The sequence below is a fragment of the Leptidea sinapis genome, chromosome 1 (assembly GCF_905404315.1).
Source record: "Leptidea sinapis chromosome 1, ilLepSina1.1, whole genome shotgun sequence".
NCBI lineage: Eukaryota > Metazoa > Arthropoda > Insecta > Lepidoptera > Pieridae > Leptidea > Leptidea sinapis.
Genome location: NC_066265.1, coordinates 12,521,539 through 12,541,384, shown reverse-complemented (window position 1 = coordinate 12,541,384; position 19,846 = coordinate 12,521,539). Strand labels below are relative to the sequence as shown.

General features: G+C 35.4%; 2 protein-coding genes across 2 annotated transcripts in view; one reads left to right on the top strand and one right to left on the bottom strand.

Annotated features, from left to right (window-relative positions):
* LOC126967075 (T-box transcription factor TBX1-like) overlaps positions 1–10,416 on the top strand; it is a 69,118-nt gene extending 58,702 nt beyond the window's left edge. Inside the window, exons 8-9 of the mRNA XM_050811455.1 lie at positions 6,439–6,579; positions 8,405–10,416. Of these exons, the coding sequence (XP_050667412.1) occupies positions 6,439–6,579; positions 8,405–8,462 (199 nt within the window). The 3' untranslated portion in view covers positions 8,463–10,416. The remainder of the gene's footprint in view (positions 1–6,438; positions 6,580–8,404) is intronic.
* A 57-nt stretch (positions 10,417–10,473) lies between these two features.
* On the bottom strand, positions 10,474–18,285 carry LOC126979562 (uncharacterized). Its single transcript, XM_050828930.1, has 2 exons — positions 18,258–18,285; positions 10,474–11,390 (listed from the first exon to the last, which is right to left on the bottom strand). Exons 1-2 carry the CDS (start codon positions 18,283–18,285, stop codon positions 10,474–10,476), a joined length of 945 nt encoding a protein of 314 aa, XP_050684887.1.
* Positions 18,286–19,846: the final 1,561 nt, after the last annotated feature.

The following is a 19,846-nucleotide window of genomic DNA, read 5'->3' as shown; positions in this document are numbered from 1 at the left end:
TAAGAAACGGAAATAGCCGAAATCCACTGCGTTTTAAGAGACCTTTCGCCTTCAAACTCCTTCTACAGCGCCTATTTCTGCCGTGAAGAAGTAATGTGTAAGCATTACTGTGTTTCGGTCTGAAAGGCGCCGTAGTTAGTGAAATTACTGGGCAAATGAGTCTTGACAACTTATGTCTCAAGTTTACCAGCGCAGTTGTAGTGCCGCTCAGAATTTTTGGGTTTTCCAATAATCCTGAGCAGCACTGCATTGTAATGGGCAGGGCGTATCAATCACCATCAGCTGAACGACCTGCTCGTCTCGCCCCTTATTTTCATAAAAAAAATGTCAAATCTCTGCACATTTTATAATAAACTAAATTTCAATTATTACTTAGGCAGTCCTGCCTCTTATTACGTAGTATTTACATCCTCTTTGGCAGCCCCCTGAAAACGTGCTCGAAGGGTCACAAAATGTCGGGTTGGATAAAATAATAATAAAAATATAACTGTTATGCGAAAACTAATGCAAACACACAGTTACCTACAAGGCGTTTTAATCCTTTAAAAAGTGTTTTATACATTTATGTTACTTACATACGATAATTAAACAAATCTATATAAATAAATAAATAAATAAGCCTTTATTGCTGTTACTAACAATAACATTTTTTAAATATATATCCTTAACTAATTGCTTACAATTTTCTTAACAGCTTGTCCTTCGACATAGGCCTCCTCCAAAGACTTCCATCGTTCTCTCTCTCTCGCCATTCTTATCCATTCTGGGCCAGCCACTCTCTTAAGGTCATCCTCCCATCGTTTTATTTGTCGCCCTTTGCTTCTTTTGCATTCTCGTGGATACCACTCCGTTATGATTTTTGTCCATTTTTCGCTTTTGTCACGTAGCATATGTCCTGCCCATTTCCACTTTAATGTTTTGCACACAGTTTTGACATCTTTGAATTGAGTTGTACTCTTAATTTTTGTTAGTTTTATTTTATCTCTTCTTTTAATTCCAATAACACTTCTTTCAATTCCGTTTTGGCAGATTTCGATTTTTTTCAACAACTTTTCTGTTAATGCCCATGTTTGGCAACCATACGTTAGACATGGCAAAATGCAGGTATTATATACTTTTCTTTTTTCTTTAATTGGCATATCTACATTTTTCATAATCTCGCTAAGAGACCAAAATCTTTTCCAGGTGTTGGCTATCCTTCTATCAATTTCTTTAGGCATGGTGTCAGTTGCGGCTATAAGCTGACCTAGATAAATATACTCCTTTACATATTCTATTTGTTTCTTATTTACTGTGATGTTATAGGATTGCGAACCATTGGTCAAAATTTTTGTTTTGTTTGTATTCATCGAAAGTCCTGCAATGGCACTTTGATCTGACAGTTGTTGTAACATTTGCTCAAGGGTTTTTGGACATTCAGAGAATAAGATTAAATCATCTGCGAAACGAAGGTGAGTTAGCTTTTCGCCATTGATGTTGATTCCATTCATATCCCGTTCTAGATTTCTGAAGATCATTTCTAGGGCCGCTGAAAACAACTTCGGTGAAATTGGGTCACCCTGGCGGACGCCTCTCTCTATAGGAAACTCTTCACCAATTGTTTCGAGCCTAACTTGCGCTGTACTTTTTGAATAAATATTTTTAATAATTTGTATATACTTCTCATGTATTCCCTGTCTATGTAGTGCTTGCCAGATATATCCGTGCTCCAAGGAGTCAAACGCTTTATTATAATCAACAAATCCCAGATAGTATGTCTTGTTATATTCTTTATATTTTTGTAAAACTTGTTTAAGAACATGGATGTGATCTACTGTTGAATATTTGCTTCTGAAGCCTGCCTGCTCTTTCGGTTGATTTTGGTCAAGTGCAGAGGTAATTCTGAATAAAATTATTTTTGAGAAAACTTTATATATATTAGACATCAAGTTAATTGGTCTATAGTTCTCTATTTCACCTTTATCTCCCTTCTTATGTAGCAATATTATTGTTGATTTCCAGTCTTTGGGAATTATTCCAGTCTCTATAATTTCATTAAATAAGTCCGTTAATATAGGAGCACTTACCGAAATAGTAGATTTAAGTATTTCATTTGTTACTTGATCAATTCCGGGTGCTTTATCTCTTTTTTGACTATTAATTGCTCTTATTGTTTCAGCCTCTAGTATTTTCGGTATATCTTCAGAATCTATTCCGTTACTTAAGTCTTTCACTTCTTGGGAGTTTGTTCTTTGGTATAAATTTTGAAAATAATTCGTGGCTAGTTTGAGAATTTCTGACCTTTTTTTTGTACAGTTTCCATCCTTTTTTACCCTTAGCATCCAATCTTTTTTGTGGTTTAGTTCTTTAAATGCCTTTTTGACTCCACCAGTTCTCTCAATGTGTTTCTTTAATGTACTTAGCCTCTTATTTTTCTTGTCTTTTCTTATACTAATATTTTTTTTTTTACTGATTTCTGATATTTTGAAACGGTTACTTTTCTCCTGATTATTCTGTGATAGCTCTTTTCTTTCTTGTAGAAGACATTGTGTTCCAACAGATATTGTTTTTTTGCTCTTAGCATTTACTTTACTAGTTTCTGTTTTCAATAGGTTAATAAATTGTTCGTATTTAGCCTGAGTGGGCATATTTATAATTTCAGTATATTCTTTTAATTTATGTACATTATTTAAATGGTGGTCGCTGTTTCCGGTACAAACCATGGCTCCATTATCGTTATTAAATCTTCTGCGTCTTTTTATAGGCGTGCTTGTTAACTTAGCACGAACTATTTTATGATCGGAGTGAAAATTTAAGCTATGTACGATTGATACATCTTGAAAAATGTTCGTATTGTTAGACATGATGAAATCAATTTCATTCTTGTGCAGTCCATTTGGGGAAATCCAAGTCCACCTTTTTGTTTTCTTTTTTTGATAATAACTGTTCAAAATTCTCAGTTTATTTTCTATAGCAAATGTGACTAATCTGTTACCATTTTCACTTCTTTTACCTGTTCCGTATTTCCCTACAGTGTACTCTTCTCCATTATTACGCTTTCCAATTTTACCATTAAAGTCGCCCATTACGATAACATTTTTGTGGGAATTTAGAACAGCTTTTCGTAGATCGTCATAAAATCTTTCAATTTTTAGTATTTCTTCTTTTTTGTTTGATTCAATTGGCGAGTATGCTTGAATTATAGACCATTTCTCATTGTTCTTTATTGGCATCTTTATGTCCAAGACTGCTATTCTTTCCGATATACCATTAAATTGTTCGATGTTATTGTTAAACAAATCTATATATCTTGAGATATATTATTTCATTTATTTATTATAAATTATAATTAAATACATTGTTTTTCATGCCAAATATAAATTTACAGTCTCAATCTCAAAAACAGATACAAAGAGGCACCTTTAAATTAAATTCCTCTGGATGGCTCACTAGGAAACCCTGTGCAGAGCCAACCAGCGATTACCGTCTGCTATGTAATTTCATTTAATGTTAATAATTATTGAAATAGAACTAAGACTGACACTTGAACAATATTTATCTAACTTTATAGCATCTTATAATAAGAACTGTATAAAATTAAATAATAATAGATAAAGCAAATAATTATAAACAAATATTCAAAATTAAATATATAAAGTTATATTAATTTTGAGTTAAGTTTATAAAAAAAACTAATGTACTTTAATACTTTGCTCTTAATAGTGATTTTCATTATTATAACACTAGAAATAATGGATTGCTTGTACCTAATTCTAGTAGGCTTCATAAGATACATAATAGCTTTAAGGGTAAATGTGTACACTTCTACAATAAAGTCCCAGCCACTGTTCAGGCATTATCTATAAATAAATTTAAATGTTTTATAAAAAAATGGCTCTGTCGTAAATCCTATTACTCCACTGCTGAATATCTAAATGATCGGACAGCCTGGGACTAGATTGTGATTATTTTATAGCGACTGTACAATATTGTATATTTTTATTGAAAAGAGCGCAAAAAAAAGAATGCTGGGAGAGTTTCTTGCGCCGCTTCTTCTCTCTCAGAGCGCCATTTGTTTCCGAAGCGGTAGTAGTATCTAGTAGTATAAGAAATGACATCAAAAAGAATTCTGAAGGAATCAATTTTGTGAAAATAAATGCCTTTTAATACTTCATGAATATGGCCACACTAACCATAAACTAAAGATTTCCTGGTATCTAGGGGCGAAGCGGCCCGCGGGAATGAATTATGGCGACTATTTGTCATTCCCAGTCACAATAAAGAATTAGTCCTGTAACTTGACTCCACCTTAATGATTACTTGTCATCTTTCAAGCTTTTTATGTTAAATGTCTTTAAAACTTTGAAATTGATGGTGATGTTCGTTGGTGTATACTGTAGATTAATTAATTCTTCTCAGTTCTTATGATTTTTACAAATATTTCAATTTGTTTCTAACAATGAGAATGAAGATTGAAACAACATCACAGCTGTGAACAAGTCGAAAAAATATGGGCGAACTGTTAACCTCTATTTTCATACAGTACAAATTATTATCCTAGTGTGAAGGTCTTAAAGCCAAAGTTATGATTATAGTACGTGTGAAATTTTTTGCAAATGGATCGGACGTTAAATAGTTTACTAAGTACATAAATACAGGTCGTCATAATAAAAAAAATAATAATAATATATATACAAGTGGACCCGACAGACGTTGTCCAGTACACACGTCTTAAATTAAATTATATTATATGCACGGAATTGAGAATCTAAACCAATCTCAATTTCACTGGAACACACAAAAAAATCATCAAAATCGGTCCAGTCGTTTAGGAGGAGTTCAGTTACAACAGACGCACAAAATAAATAAATATATATATATATATATATATATATATATATATATTAAGATTATCGTTATATATACCAATATATTGACTACGATATATACAGGGTGGCCAAAAGTCCGTTTCTAATTGGAATTATGATTAAAAAAAAACTAATTACAGTAGATCTAAATTGTTTATTGTTTTCGATACTAAACAAAAGGGGAATTTATTTCTTCAAAATCACATCATCCATATGCAATCCTTCATTATTCTGGCATTGCTGCAATCTAGAGCGGAAATTTTCGATGACAGCTTTACATGTTTCTGTTGAGATGTTTTGGATTTCTGTGCGAATACGATCCTTTAATTCGTCAAGAGTGTCTGGGTTGGTTGGCTGGAATGCAGGGGTTTTTGATCACCATGACATAGTGTCACTCCAATAATGACAATTATGTCTATTAACTTTCCCATTTAGGTGGAAGTGTGCCTCGTTGAGAAAAAAATGTTTGTAAAACTTGTGAATCGCTCAACCATTTCGTTCGCAAACTGCAACCTAGTGGCATGGTCCTGAGGTCTTAATTCCTGCACCATTTGGATTTTATAGGGATGTAGACTTAAATCTTTCATGAGAATGCGGTTTAATACATCATTATCTTGGCACGTTAAGGACAGCAGACCGCTTTCGAGTTGAAAGTCCAGGTTGGCCACGAACAGACGATTTTACTCGCTCCACGTTTTCGGGGTCCCTCGAGGTTCTAGGCAGGCCAGATCGAGGTAAATCCATTGTTGAACCCGTCTTCTCAAACTTGAGCACCCATTTTTTAATTAACACACCTGATGGAGCTTCATTTTTGTGTCGTATCTTGTAATGATTGCAAAACTTTCGTTGAGCTAAGGTCGCAGAATCGTTGTTTCGATATTACTCGCGTACACTAAACGCACATTGACTACCGTTGAACGACGCCATGGTACTAAATTCCCATTGGCCGCTCTTGCAATGCGTAACCTCCACCCCCCTCCGCCACCGCTGCTAGACGCGGCAACCGAATCAAATGTTAATGGACTTTTCGACCACCCTGTATATACATAAAGCATAGAGCCTTGAAAGGTAGGTTTGTATATTCCTTTTGCCGAGTATATTCATTTACACCCGCAAGAGTTTTTTCTTATTATGAGTGTCTGTCGGGTCAGCTAGTAATCATCATCAGCCGGAAGACGTCCACTGCTGGGCAAAGGCCTCCCCCAAAGATTTCCACGACAATCGGTCCTGCGCTGCCCTCATCCAACGTATTCCGGCGATCTTGACCAGATCGTCCGTCCATCTTGTGGGGGGCCTACCAACACTGCGTCTTCCCGTACGAGGTCGCCATTATAAGGACTTTACTGCCCCAACGGCCATCTGTCCGTCGAACTATTTGCCCTGCCCACTGCCGCTTCAGTTTCGGAATCATTTGGACTATGTCGGTTACTTTGGTTCTCCTACGGATCTCCTCATTTCTGATTCGATCTCGCAGGGAAACTTCGAGCATAGCCCTCTCCATTGCCCTCTTAATAATATTATAACTAAAATAATAATGAGGTTTTAATAATTTTCTTGTTTTAAGCTTACATTTACGTTATATTAACTTCAGCCCACCAGAGCAAAGTCCACAGCGGAGCGCCCCGCGGCGACGCGAGCCTCAGACAGCGGAGCCCTACTCGCTGGCGCAGCCCTACGCAGGAGACCCAAGCGCAAGTGGACCCCTATATCCGGCGCATGCACATACAGTTCGGTAAGCGATTATACTCACTACATTGCTGGCTGACATAAAGACAGACGTACCATCAAGTCAGAGGCGGGGGTAGTGCGGTGGGATCGGGGTTCTATCTCGGTAAGCTACGCCTCTCGAAGTTTCTACGCCATTGTAACAAACCAAGCACCTAATTAGATGCTTCTACTCGCAAACAACTAAGGAAGAATCTGAAAAAGGGTATTCAGGATGTTTTTTTCATCGGAGTTAGAGGACAAATAAGCGTTTGGGTCATCCTTTTCATGAACGAAACGGAACCTGATGTTTTATCTACACATAGAGATAAATTACTATCTTCTACTGCCAGTTATTAGCAGTCAATAATCTGAAGCTGTCCCAATATACCCGATAAGTCATTCTTATTGCCTTATATTGGGGCGCGTGAATTGAAATTTCCATACAAACTTCTATCGCTGGTAAGCTATACGTCGTCCCATTGACAGAAAGCGTGTGCGGATAAGGTGAGATTATTATCTCATGTAAGAGTAAGACTGAATATTGGTTACGGCCGTTCGTCATCACCAACACCCACATTCTCCCGCAACACCGAAGGAATCAAATTAGAGTTGCCAGCCTTTTAGGAAGGATTTTTTAGGATTTCATCTTAAGAGAATACCAGCAACCTGTCCTCTTTAAAAGTAGTGGCATCTTAAAGGGTTGAATTCAACCCTTCAAGCTGCCCATGATATACGGCAGTAAGCGATTACGCTTACGTCACTATTAAGGGTAGATCGGTGGCATAACAGTGTTATAGTTTATGTGCAATTCACTGTTTTGAAGTGAAAACTTCCTTACCATCATTGTGATTTGAACGTCAATGAAACGAAAAAGCGAGACAGTGAAAACATAAATTCATAAGATATAACGTGGGAGAAAATGAGATAGGACAGAGCGTTTTAGTACCAGGCAATCATAGTTGAAACAAAAGATTGAACATACATAATAATAATTTTAAGATGTGCATTGTACATGAACCTCTAAACTGCATATGAAGTCCTGGTAATTGTTGCAAGGATGACACATGATTTTAACCGCTATGAAAGACATTACCGACAGTGTAGTGATGGATACTTACGTTCCATACTACCATATTTATGTTCTCCTGGTGTCTATGTAGTAATACTTCGTGCAAATGACGTCAGAATATATTAAGTTATAATCGCGTCATACATAAGACAATCTGGTACCAAAACACTGTATAAAATTGTCTTACGAATTCTTGATGAGGACACGTGGCATGTGCGACCAGGGGTGGGATAGACGCCTTATAGTGACGTTTTCAGAAGACTGTAGTGCCATCTGTTAGTTGGCCCGAAAATGAAAGCTTTCGTAGCTGTCACTCGCTTTGAAACCTTTCAACTTTTCTTTATTTGTGTGACTGCCCACTGGTCATAAAATGGCGGCTACGCCTAGCGTTTGCACATGTATGTAGCTCTCGTGTTCCATTTTGCATATTTACACTACTAAATCTATTCTTTTTGTTCTATGTTGTGACAATATTAGATAACTAACTCTACGCGCAACTTCAACATGGTAAAAAATTGCAATACCTACATTAAAAAGTAGAGTTACTTATTTAATTGCGTCAGAACATTAAAAATGAATTTTATAATTTCGAGCTTATATATAGTTATTTTCGGGGCCAATCTCCAGATGGCGCCAGCTTTCAAATAGACAGCTCATAATGCGTAGAGAGGGCTCTCTTTTCCCCATATATTATTATACTCTTTGGTCGCGACCCATCACAAGACAATTGCTCAACGCCGCTAAATAATTATCACTTCAAAAATTATTATTCTCATTGCAGATACCAACCCCATGCAAGTTATAATAGTGCATACTCTGCGTACTACGCGCACAGATAAAGAATATCATTATGAATAAACATTTTGGAATAAATGGAGACATCACCCTGAATACCTAACTGAAGACGAAGGAAGAATTAATTTAATTTGACATTTTAGTGACACCGGCTTTCTTACATTCACAGTCAAGCAATATTCTGCCGTCAAGCGGTATAGTGCAAGCCTTAGATATTTTATAGGTCTAGATAGACTGTGATAGCTGTGAAAGCCTCGAAAAAATTTGAGGTTAACTGATAACCTCTATTTTGAGCAATGCCTGCACACTAACACAAATTGACATACAAATCCCGAGTGTAAGACGTAGCTTGTCACGCAAACTAAAGTAATAAACCTGGCCTGTTTTCATCGATGTTTTCCATTTGCCATGGTCTATCTTGTTCTAGACTAATATCAAAAACTCGTGTACCTATCAAATTTCAACGACAGTTGACAAAGCCGGCGGCAGCGGGGCCAGAAAAAGGGGAAAAGGATTTATGAATAACATTGTGAATTTTGAATACTTATCTATATATCCCAACGCACATAGCTAAAGTTATTCAAATCAATGATTTGCTATTTCCGTGGGATAACCGTTTTTTTTTCTTCATGAATTTGTTCAGAATAGGCACCCAGTTTTGATGAATAAAAAATATATTTATAATTATGATTACAGCTTATACGTGGCTATCCGATATTTTCAAAAGAGAAAAGCGGTTTAAATTGTCTTTAGCATTGAGTTTTGGGATCAACTTAATTTGAGTTTTCGCAACTACATTGCAAACAACGGAAAAATGTTCAATTAATGTTTTAGTTAAATCAATGATCTCTCTTCATTGAGGTATTTAGTAGTCTTCATTATTTATTTTGACTTCAGGAGTCCCAAACTAAGAAGTATGTGATATGTTAATGTAAAGACACCACCTTGGAGATAGCATAGGAAAAGTATAAGTTAATCGTTAAAGTTAAAGAAGAAATTGTATTATTTAAAAACATTATTTTATATGTAAATTAATATTATGTAATGTTTGTAACTTAAATTAAGGATTGGTCTACGCTGCGCTCCTACTAGATATCGAAGGCATTATCGTAAAGTGCGACAACTAATACAACGCCCAAGTGGGCGTACTCGAGCCATTCTCGAACAATGTGTGACGTTGACGTGCCACATGTTAAACTTTGCTAATAATTGAAACTAAAATACCGGGTTGCGTAGTAAAAATTTGTGAAAATACTACAAGAAATAAGAAAGACATTGGGAATTGGGATCAAAGATCATTAGTAAAAAGTTTGTATTTTATTAATTTAAAAGTAAAATAACACGAAGCGTAAATGCGATTGATTGTCAAGATGCCACGCACATAAGCATCTAACAGTTGCTGTAATAAAAAAGCTATTGTTCTCAGGTAGTGCGGTATCTAGTTGGAGCGCAGCAGAGACCAATGCTTGATCTAAGGCTTGTAAATACCTAAATTATTACTGACTAATCATGAGCGCACAATGTGAAAACAATGAATAGTTAAGAATAAAAAAATATTCTTGATTAGCTATATAAAATAAGGAGGTATGGATCCTAATTTTTTGTTTTAAGTAAATCCAGAAAGTAATAGTATTTATCCAAATTTTTGATAAATTTAAGTAATATTCGATTCTACTTTATCTTTCTATCAAATAATTAAAAGACGAATCACTATCATAAATTATTATTTCATTATTTATTTAACATGGCGGGATTTATGGTTACATAAAGTGCATATTGGTGAAATAAGTAAATTGAACCCATATAAGAAAAAACAACTTTTAAAATCAGAACACAAAGCCAACAACTGTAGAATTGTTATCATATTTGAATAATCCGTTACCAATAATTAAATATAATGGTTGCCATAGAAACGTGCCAAATATCACCAAAGAAATAATTTAGAATAAGTTATTACAATTGTATATTTATTCATTGTATTAAATAATTATGAAGTTGCTCTTGTGTATCATTTCATCCTATTTTAATAATAAAAATAACCTTAATGATATTAAATTACATTAGAAAGAAGTAATATTGCATTTGTTCTGGTAATTTTTCAATGTGTGGCTTCCTGAAGTGAGATTTTTCCGTTATTGTGTAGTGCGTAACATGATTGACTGTGGATGTGCCAGGTTCCTGTTCATCCTCTATGAATACTTTCGACGATACAGTCTCTTCAATCTCTTCACCAACTAACTCCTCAGGTTCGTCAAACATAAAATTGGATGGCACTTGTTCCATCGGACAGTAAGAGTATTCGTTTGGATTGTACGATATAGAATCATAAAAGCTAGGCCTTGGCGTAACTGGGCTGCAGGAAATTGGCTGTGACTCAGAAAAGTAAGAGTTATACCTTGCAAAATCTTTGTCATGAGTCTGGAATTTTTCTTTTGTTGCCGGTACAGCAATGTTTGTTTTGTTAGATTCCTGACAATTCTTAATTACTTGAGATTCACATCTTGATGTATTTTTCAAGTCGCACGCATCTTTTATTATTGAAGTTAGTTCCTTAACCTGCTCATTACCAGCCAATGCAAGATCACTTAAAATTTCAGGATCAGCTTTAAATGGAATGTTGTATTTATCAGCAATCTCTTGAGCACTCATCATTTTCTCAATTGCTATATTTTGGTAATCGTTGTTTGATTTTATATGTTTCAGTAATCTCATTACAAGTTGAGTGCTATCTAGAGGTGATTCAATTGACCGTTTCTTTCGTAGAGTATTTTTTCCAGTGTCTTTATCGTATGTCGTGACAGCATAAGATAGAAGATTTGCCATTTCACTCTCAATTGCCATTGTTATTTGACTTGCTATACCTTTGATATCTTCCAGTTGATCTTCTGGTGATTTATCTGACAGAGCAGCTTGTGCCATCATCGCTGCTGATGTAGTTGGGTATAGTGATCCAGCATTTTCCGCAAAAAGGTCTATAATATCCACAGACTCTGCATCTTTACCGAGATAATCATCAGTTTCAGATTTTATTCCATTAAGTACGTTAGTAGTATTTCGGGCTATTTCACTGTTAACATCGGCGACTATAATTGAACTCTATAAAGAAAATACATCGTTACTTCAATTAATTATAGTTTATTTAAAGAAAAATATTTAAAAAGCTACAAAACTCCAACATTACCTGTATAATTAGCACAACCGCAAAGTATATTGGTGTCATCTTGCTTTGATAATGTTGATTAATGTAATGGTATGTTATTATATATAAAAAGTTATCGCAAAATTAGGAAAGTTGATGCAATACATACTAACATTGAAACAATATCGATAATATCTGATGAAATTACTTACATCAACACTGATACTACGTTAAAATTTCATTTAACAACTATTTAGCTATTACGATAATAAATATTATGGACCTACTTAATTGTAATAATTAGGGATATCGTGGAGCAGGAATTTCATGTGGTGCTGGATACGTGGAGTATGGAGGATATGCAGGGGCTGGATATGGATAAGGGTAAGCTGGAATAGGGTATGATGCTGTAGGGTATGCTGTAGTAGGGGGTGTTGTGGTAGGATAAGCTTGGTAAGGCTGTGGAGGATAGGGAGCTCTAGAAGGATAACCAGGTGGAGTTGGTATTTCTGAATGATGACGGTTGTGGTATTCACAAGGGGTTGGATACGGGTATGGTACTGGGTAGGGCGTTGGTGGTTGCGGTGCGTAGTAAGATTGATAATACTGATCATAATAGCTCCACGGTTGAGCAGGCTCTAGTTTTGCTGGCTCCGGTTGTGGGTAAGGTATGGGTGGGTTCGGTATTGCTGATGGAGTGGCTGCTGGTGGTGTTACGTAGATAAATGGTGGTGCTCCAGGTGCGGTATACGATGGTGGGTAATAAACGGCTTCATAACTTGGTGCTTTTTGTGGTTCATCTGTAGATTGGGCAGCTGTAGGCGGAGAGGCTGCGCTTTGTGCGTTTGAAAATATAGCTGAAAATATAAAACAAATATTGATGACTGATGAATATATTTATAAGATGTCGATAACTTAAGGTAAGCTTTTTTATTATAAACTAGCTGACCCGGCAAACGTTGTTTTGCCATATAAATTATTTTTAGACTTAATCCGTTTCTTGGACATTGCAACATTACTTTATTTTTCTAATTTTTTTTTAAATAAACGCAACCTTAGTTACTCCTTATTACATCAGCTACCTGCCAATAAAAGTCCCGTCAAAATCGGTCCATGTTATTTTGGTGTATGTATATATATTCATATACATGTAGTAAAAAACGGTTACTTTTAAAATTACAAACAGACACTCCAATTTTATTTATATGTATAGATGTATAGATAAGTGATAGAATTACTAAAAAATCTATAATATATAAGACTTCACAATCTATGTTCAAAACGTGAGATGTACAAAGATTTCTTAATTCAAAAAGTTATTAGTTTTATAATTTAATGTACATTCGCTGGTATCGTAAATAGCTTTTTCAACGTAATTATATTTGTTTACAAACATTGGATACTTACGTGAGGAATACAGTGTATTAATCATCTGATTCATTCGTTCGTGAAGGGAAGCCAACTGTAAATTAAAAATTCTCGCATTACTTTCTTAAAACTGAAAACCGTACAAAGGCTTTCGAGACTTTGTCCATTCAACTCTCTTATATATCAGCAAGGATATTATTTATGGTAATCCATTTTAGTACAACCTTGATTTTAATGTTTAATATTGACATTCCCATCGCCCTATAAATAACTTCACCTATATAATAAAAAAAACACAAAGTACTATCTTCGCGCCTTAATAGGTTTATTGGTAACTCAAGTGCTGGCAGCTAACGTGGAAATACTGCCAGTATTCTTGGTACGCTTCCCCGTAATGATAGTTTTATTTTAATGTAATCATAGTATTGTAAATAATATAGTTATAGGATTTGTTTTGTTTCAATAAAATGTATAAGGAAAGTAAAAAAAAACTGATACATATATTTTTTACCTAAAAGGGGGCAAATATGTGCGGTCCTCCACAGTGCGGTTTTCAAGGAGCTTTCTTCCTCATACTACAAAGCTGTGGAATGAGCTTCCGGTGTTTCCGGGACGATACGACATGGGTACCTTTAAAAAAGCGCGTACACCTTCCTTAAAGGGCTGCAACGCTCTTGTGATTCCTCTGGTATTGCAAGAGAATGTGGGCTGCGGTGATCACTTAACACCAGGTGACCCGTATGCTAGTTTGTCCTCCTATTCCATAAAAAAATATGGGCAAGATAATGATGGCTCACTTGTTAGAACAACAACCGAAAGCCCTGCAACCGATCTGCAAGACCAGAGGTCAAGAGATACGTCAAGGTCATGAGTCCCTGAAGTTGGGAGTGTGCTTTTTTATCATAATAAGGAACGAAACGAGCAGGACGTTCAGCTGATGGTAATTGATACGCCCTGGCCATTACAATGCAGTGCCGCTTACGATTCTTGAAAAACTCAAAAATTTCTGAGTGGCACTACAAATGCGCTCGTCACCTTGAGACATAAGATGTTAAGTCTCATTTACCCAGTAATTTCAATAGCTACGGCACCCTTCAGACCGAAACACAGCAATGCTTACACATTACTGCTTCACGACAGAAATAGGCGCCGTTGTGGTACCCATAATCTAGCCGGCATCCTGTGCAAAGCAGCTTCCCACTGGTAGGTGCTCTAAGCTTAATGATCCCTTAGTTGTATCTGAAAACTGGAGCTGGTAACTAATTTCATAAAGAGACAATAAGTACCTCACAAAACGTTTGTCTGCTGGTTTCAACCCAAATAACTCCTCTCAGAGAACAATATATTTAATACTAGCTGACCCGACAGACGTTGTTCTAAACGTTATAAATAAAATACTGTTTTTTATGAATTAGTCAATATTATTTCATAACATCAAGAATTATTTTGTAAAATATGCTCCTTTTGTTATAATGAAATTGATTAACAGCAAGACTCTCAGACCGTGCGTTATTAAATTCTCTCATAGAAAATATGTCCATACAAAACAAATATTGGAAATAAAAATACTTATATGTCCCAAATCGACATAAAAACTATCCTATCTCTCAAGTTGCACTAAACTGCACTACATGAAGTAATCATTTTAACCCATTTAAATCCGTTTCATTAGTTTAGGAATTCACTGGTAACAAACATAAGGACTGGATTTATATATATATATATATATGTATATATATATACATATATAAAAAATTGCCATTGATGGCATTTTTTTCGTGTTAGTATTTAGGTTCTGATAAAAGATTTCTTCATCTACGGTCTATTCAAAAATAAATGTTTATAAATTTATAAAACTCATTATTATAATTTAAACATTTAACAAACTGTGCGTCAAAAATTTATCTCATAGAATTATTCATAAATAAATAAAATTTAAAAAAAAATTAACGGTCACGAGGGCCTCGAATCGTAATAACAATTACTATCCTATCTTTCAAGTTGGATCCAACTGCACACAGCTTGCAACATTTGATCAAAATCAGTTCAGTAGCTTAGGAGTTCATCGCGTACAAACATCGTGACACGAATTTTATATTTTAAGATGTTTAAGTATGTATATCATATTAAATCTAACGTTGTCTTGCAACCCATAGCACAGGCTATGCCTAGTTTGGGTCAAGTAAATGCTAATATGTGTCAATGTTTTATATTATTTTTGAAAGACTTACATGCGACTGTTGCACATCATGACACGTGGGTGTTCCATTACACGTAGTCAACGAAAAGGCAAAACAAGCGATTAGCAACCTCAACATTTTTAGATTCGAATATCAATGATACGGTTTATATAGTTACATATCTTGGTCTACCCGAATGTAACTCGTGTGAGACATCAGATATAAGCCTTATCATTTAAGACGTGATGGAAGCTGCGGATTTTAACGATAATGTTGTGTGATAAATTAAGAACGTGAGGTAAATGCAGTTGATGATTGTCCAATCTTTTAGGAATTATTTAGCTTGGTTCTGTGACTTTCTTCGCTTGGCAAAATAAAGGCAACAGAGCCAGGAAGATTTTTTTTATGACAATTCGCACGCCCATTACAATGCAATACCGCTCAGGATTCTTGGAAAACCCAAAAATTCTGAGCAGCACTACAATTGCACCCGTCACCTTGAGACATAAGATATAAAGTCTCATTTGCCCAGTAATTTCACTAGCTACTGCGCCCTTCAGACCGACACCAAACATAACTGCTTCGGGCAGAAAAAAGTGCCGTTGTGGTACCCATAATCTAGCTGTGCAAAGGAGTCTCCCCCTGGAAGTTCCAGATATAAACTAAGATCAGCTCATTATCATATAAGCATGTTCAACGTAGAGCAACTCAAATAGTCTGAGATCTAGTACTTACTTTATGTAGAGGTGGCAAATGAGCGAGAGACTCAAGTGTTGGAACGTTGTGAGGCAATGCCCGTGGACAATCACAACACCATGGGTTAAAAGATGCGTTGCCGGCCATTAAGGAGATTGGGAGTATTGCTTGAATATCCCTGAGTCATATTGGTTACAACAGCAGCAGTAATTGTTTTCACAAAGTGGCTGTGTGAGGCAAGAAATTTCTAGCAAAATGCACGTTTGTGGAACGCCAGACGTCAACATGATGCGCGAGGAATGTTGCATTTTGACTTAATGTCCGGTGGTTGAATTCGGCCGCTGGAATTAACCCAAATAACTCCTCTGAACAGTCCCCGTGATAAATGCGGTAGAAGATGCAGAGAGAACTCATATACTACCAATTTAGGAACTCACTTTACTACTCCGTAATTTCAAGTAGAATATATTATTAAGACACATTCCAATTAAATGCAAACCTTCACCATTTTCTGGATGATTCCTCTCAATGGAAACATCTCCATAATGCTCAAAGAGTACACCAAGCATTCCCGTTTTATTTGAATGATGATTGTCCTGTTAATATTTACCAGTGGGAGGCTCCTTTGCACCGGATGCCGGCTAGATTATGGGTACCACAACGGCGCCTATTTCTACCGTGGCGCAGTAATGTGTAAACTTAACTGTGTTTCGGTCTGAAGGGCGCCGTAGCTAGTGAAATTACTGGGCAAATGAGACTTAACATCTTATGTCTCAAGGTGACGAGCGCAATTGGAGTGCTAGAATTTTTGGGCTTTTCAAGAATCCTGAGCGGCACTGCATTGTAGTGGTCACGGCGTATCAATAACCATAAGCTGAACGTCCTGCTCGTTTCGTCCCGTATTTTCATAAAGAAAAACACAGCTAGTTGCGTATATGTACAATTACCTAATCGTAATCATAAATAAAATATTCAAAAATATATATACATAATTCTCTATAAATCAATTTTCCATAATATCATTTTCGGATTACTGTGTTTCGGTCTGAAGGGCGCAGTAGCTAGTGAAATTACTGGGAAAATTAGACTTGACATCTTATGTCTCAAGGTGACTCACTCAGTTGTAGTGCCGTTCTGAATTTTTGGGTTTTTCAAGAATCTTGAGTGGCACTGCATTGTAATGGGCAGAGCTTATCAATTACTATGAGCTGAACGTCCTGCTCGTCTCGTCCCTTATTTCATTCATTCATTTCATTCTTTATTCATAAAAGAAAATCTTATGAACACCGAAAAATAGAATTAATTTCACTTCCACAGTACTTATACCATAAGGTGCAGCGTGTTAATATTGTAATTTTTTAATGTCCTCCTCGGACAAACGAGCGTATGGTTAAGTGATCACCGCCGCCCACATTCTCAGGCAACACCAGAGAAATCACAAGAGCGTTGCCGGCCTTTAAGGAATGTGTACGCGCTTTTTTTCAAGGTACCCATGCCGTATCGTCCCGGAAACACCGCACAAGGATGCTCATTCCACAGCTTAGTAGTACGAGGAAGAAAGCTCCTTGAAAACCGCACTGTGGAGGACAGCCACACATACAGATGGTGGGGATGATATCCTAATTTGTGGCGACTCGTGCGAAGGTGGTATTTATTGTTTATTTATTTATTTATTTATTCATGTATAGGAAACAAACAGTATTATGATACTTAAATATTAACAAATCTTAAAACTTACACTTTCACCAGTGAAGTTTCCAACAATTTATACGACACTTTTAGTTAAAAGGTAAGCAACGGTAAGATAAAAACCACAAAACAAAAGTAATACAAATTAACAACTAATTACAAGCTATATAAGTTACACAATACTATACACGCCTATTATACAATACTATAATGAATTAGTTACAAATGAGATAAGTATTCAGAAAAAAAATGTAAGAATGGGGTTAAAAAAAATCAGTAATTATTTAAATTATCACAAACCAATGATCTGAAAACATTTAACTTTTCATGAAATATGTCAATATGACTGTATGCTCTATTATAACAGCTACATGCCCGAATTATTAACCTGTTCTTTCCATGTACTGTTCTCGCATAGGCAACATCTAATACATCTTTACATCGGGATGTAGGCCTTCTGCAGTGTAATCCTATTTTACTTAATAGAAATGGAGAATCAGCTATATTATGTAATAATTTATATAAAAATATTATGTCTCTATGGGTTCGACGGTCTTTCAAAGAACTTAAATCGTTGGAGTGAAAATTAAACGTGGGATCTAAATGTTGTCGGAATTCTAAATGCTTAATGAATTTATTTTGAATACGTTCCAAGCAGTTTATATGAATATTATAGCAGGGGTTCCAAACAACTGACGCATACTCAAGATGTGACCTGACAAAAGCGTTGTATAAAATTAAATATGTATGCAATTTTTTAAACTCACTTCCCTGCCTTAAAATGAAACCAAGCATTTTATATGATTTATTAATTATACGATCATAGTGGGTTGTAAATGTGAGTTCACTATCCAGGATTACCCCCAAATCTCTAACCTCTTGAACTCTTTTTAATTTTGTGTCATATATCTGATAATTATACAGTATTGGATTAGATTTTCTTGTAAAACTTATGGCACAACATTTTTCAACATTTATAGTGAGACCATTTTTTACGCAGTAATTACCAAGCTTATTCAAGTCAGTCTGGAGGAGTATGCTATCATCTGAATTCTTAATTTTTGTAAATATTTTATTATCATCAGCGTATAGAAGAGAGCTTGTATTCCGAAATATATTGTCTATATCGTTGATGAAAATATTAAATAATAAAGGGCCAAGATGTGATCCTTGGGGAACGCCAGAAGTAATGGGGACAAAGTTGGAAGTATAGCCTTTAATCGTAACTACTTGGGTTCTATGTGTAAGGTAACTTTCTAGCCATCTTAGAAGGTTGCCATGGATACCGATGCCAGCTAATTTCTTAATTAATATAAAATGAGATATTTTATCAAAAGCTTTTGAGTAATCAGTATAAATGGCATTAACCTGATGTCCTTCGTCCATAGCCCTAATTACTATATCCACTAATTCACAAAGATTGGTCTCAGTGGATCTTTTGTTAAGAAAACCGTGTTGGTTTATTGATAAAATATTTCTTACAGCTGGGTAAATAGTATCATAGACTATTTTCTCAAATAATTTAGGAATAGTAGAAAGTTTTGATATAGCTCTATAGTTTTTTATATCGTGTCTATCACCGCTTTTAAGAATTGGAGTAACGTAACACATTTTCCAGAAATCTGGCATAAGGCCTTGTTTTAAAGATAAATTGAAAAGTATGGATAAGGGTGGCGCCAAATTCATATAGCAGTTACGCAAAAATATAGGATGAATACCATCTGGACCGGTTCCTTTAGATACGTTTATATTTTTTAAATATTTTTTTACTAAAGGGGTACACTTTACAGAGCAAATGTCAACTAAATGAGAACTTTCAGCATCTGAGTCTAGGTACAGAGTGTTATTATGTGATTCAAAGACAGATAAAAAGTAATTATTGAAGAGCTCAGCAATATGAGCGCCTTCTGTAGCTGTTTGATTGTCCAGATAAACTGTATCAGGAAACTGGGTGCTATTGATTTTGTTTTTTACAAAAGACCAGAAGAATTTTGAATTTGTGCCTATGTTATACTCTGCTCTATCCAAAAATTGATTGTAACATGAAATTTGTGTTTCTTTCTGAATGTTCTGAAGCTCTGAGAAAAGTTGGTAATCAGATTCTCGACCATAAATTTTCCATTTTCTATGAGCATTTAATTTATTTTTTATTATTTTAATAAGTCGTTTAGAGTACCAGGATGGGTATCTATGTGATTGCTTAACTTGTTTCAGGGAAATGTATTGATCTATTATAGTGTTAATAATGTTATAAAAATTATCAATTGATACTGCGACATTGTCAGAGTTTAATTCAGTGTACCAGTCAATTTTAGAAAGAGCATTATTAATCGCGTCATAGTCTGCATGGTGAAAA

Coding starts and splice junctions, on each gene's coding strand:
- LOC126979562 (XM_050828930.1), bottom strand. CDS start 18,285: ATGCTTGGTTTCATTTTAAGGCAGGGAA. Junction 11,391..18,257: donor TTTCATTTTAAGGCAGGGAA/GTGAGTTTAAAA, acceptor TGGATATTATAG/ACCTTTTTGCGGAAAATGCT.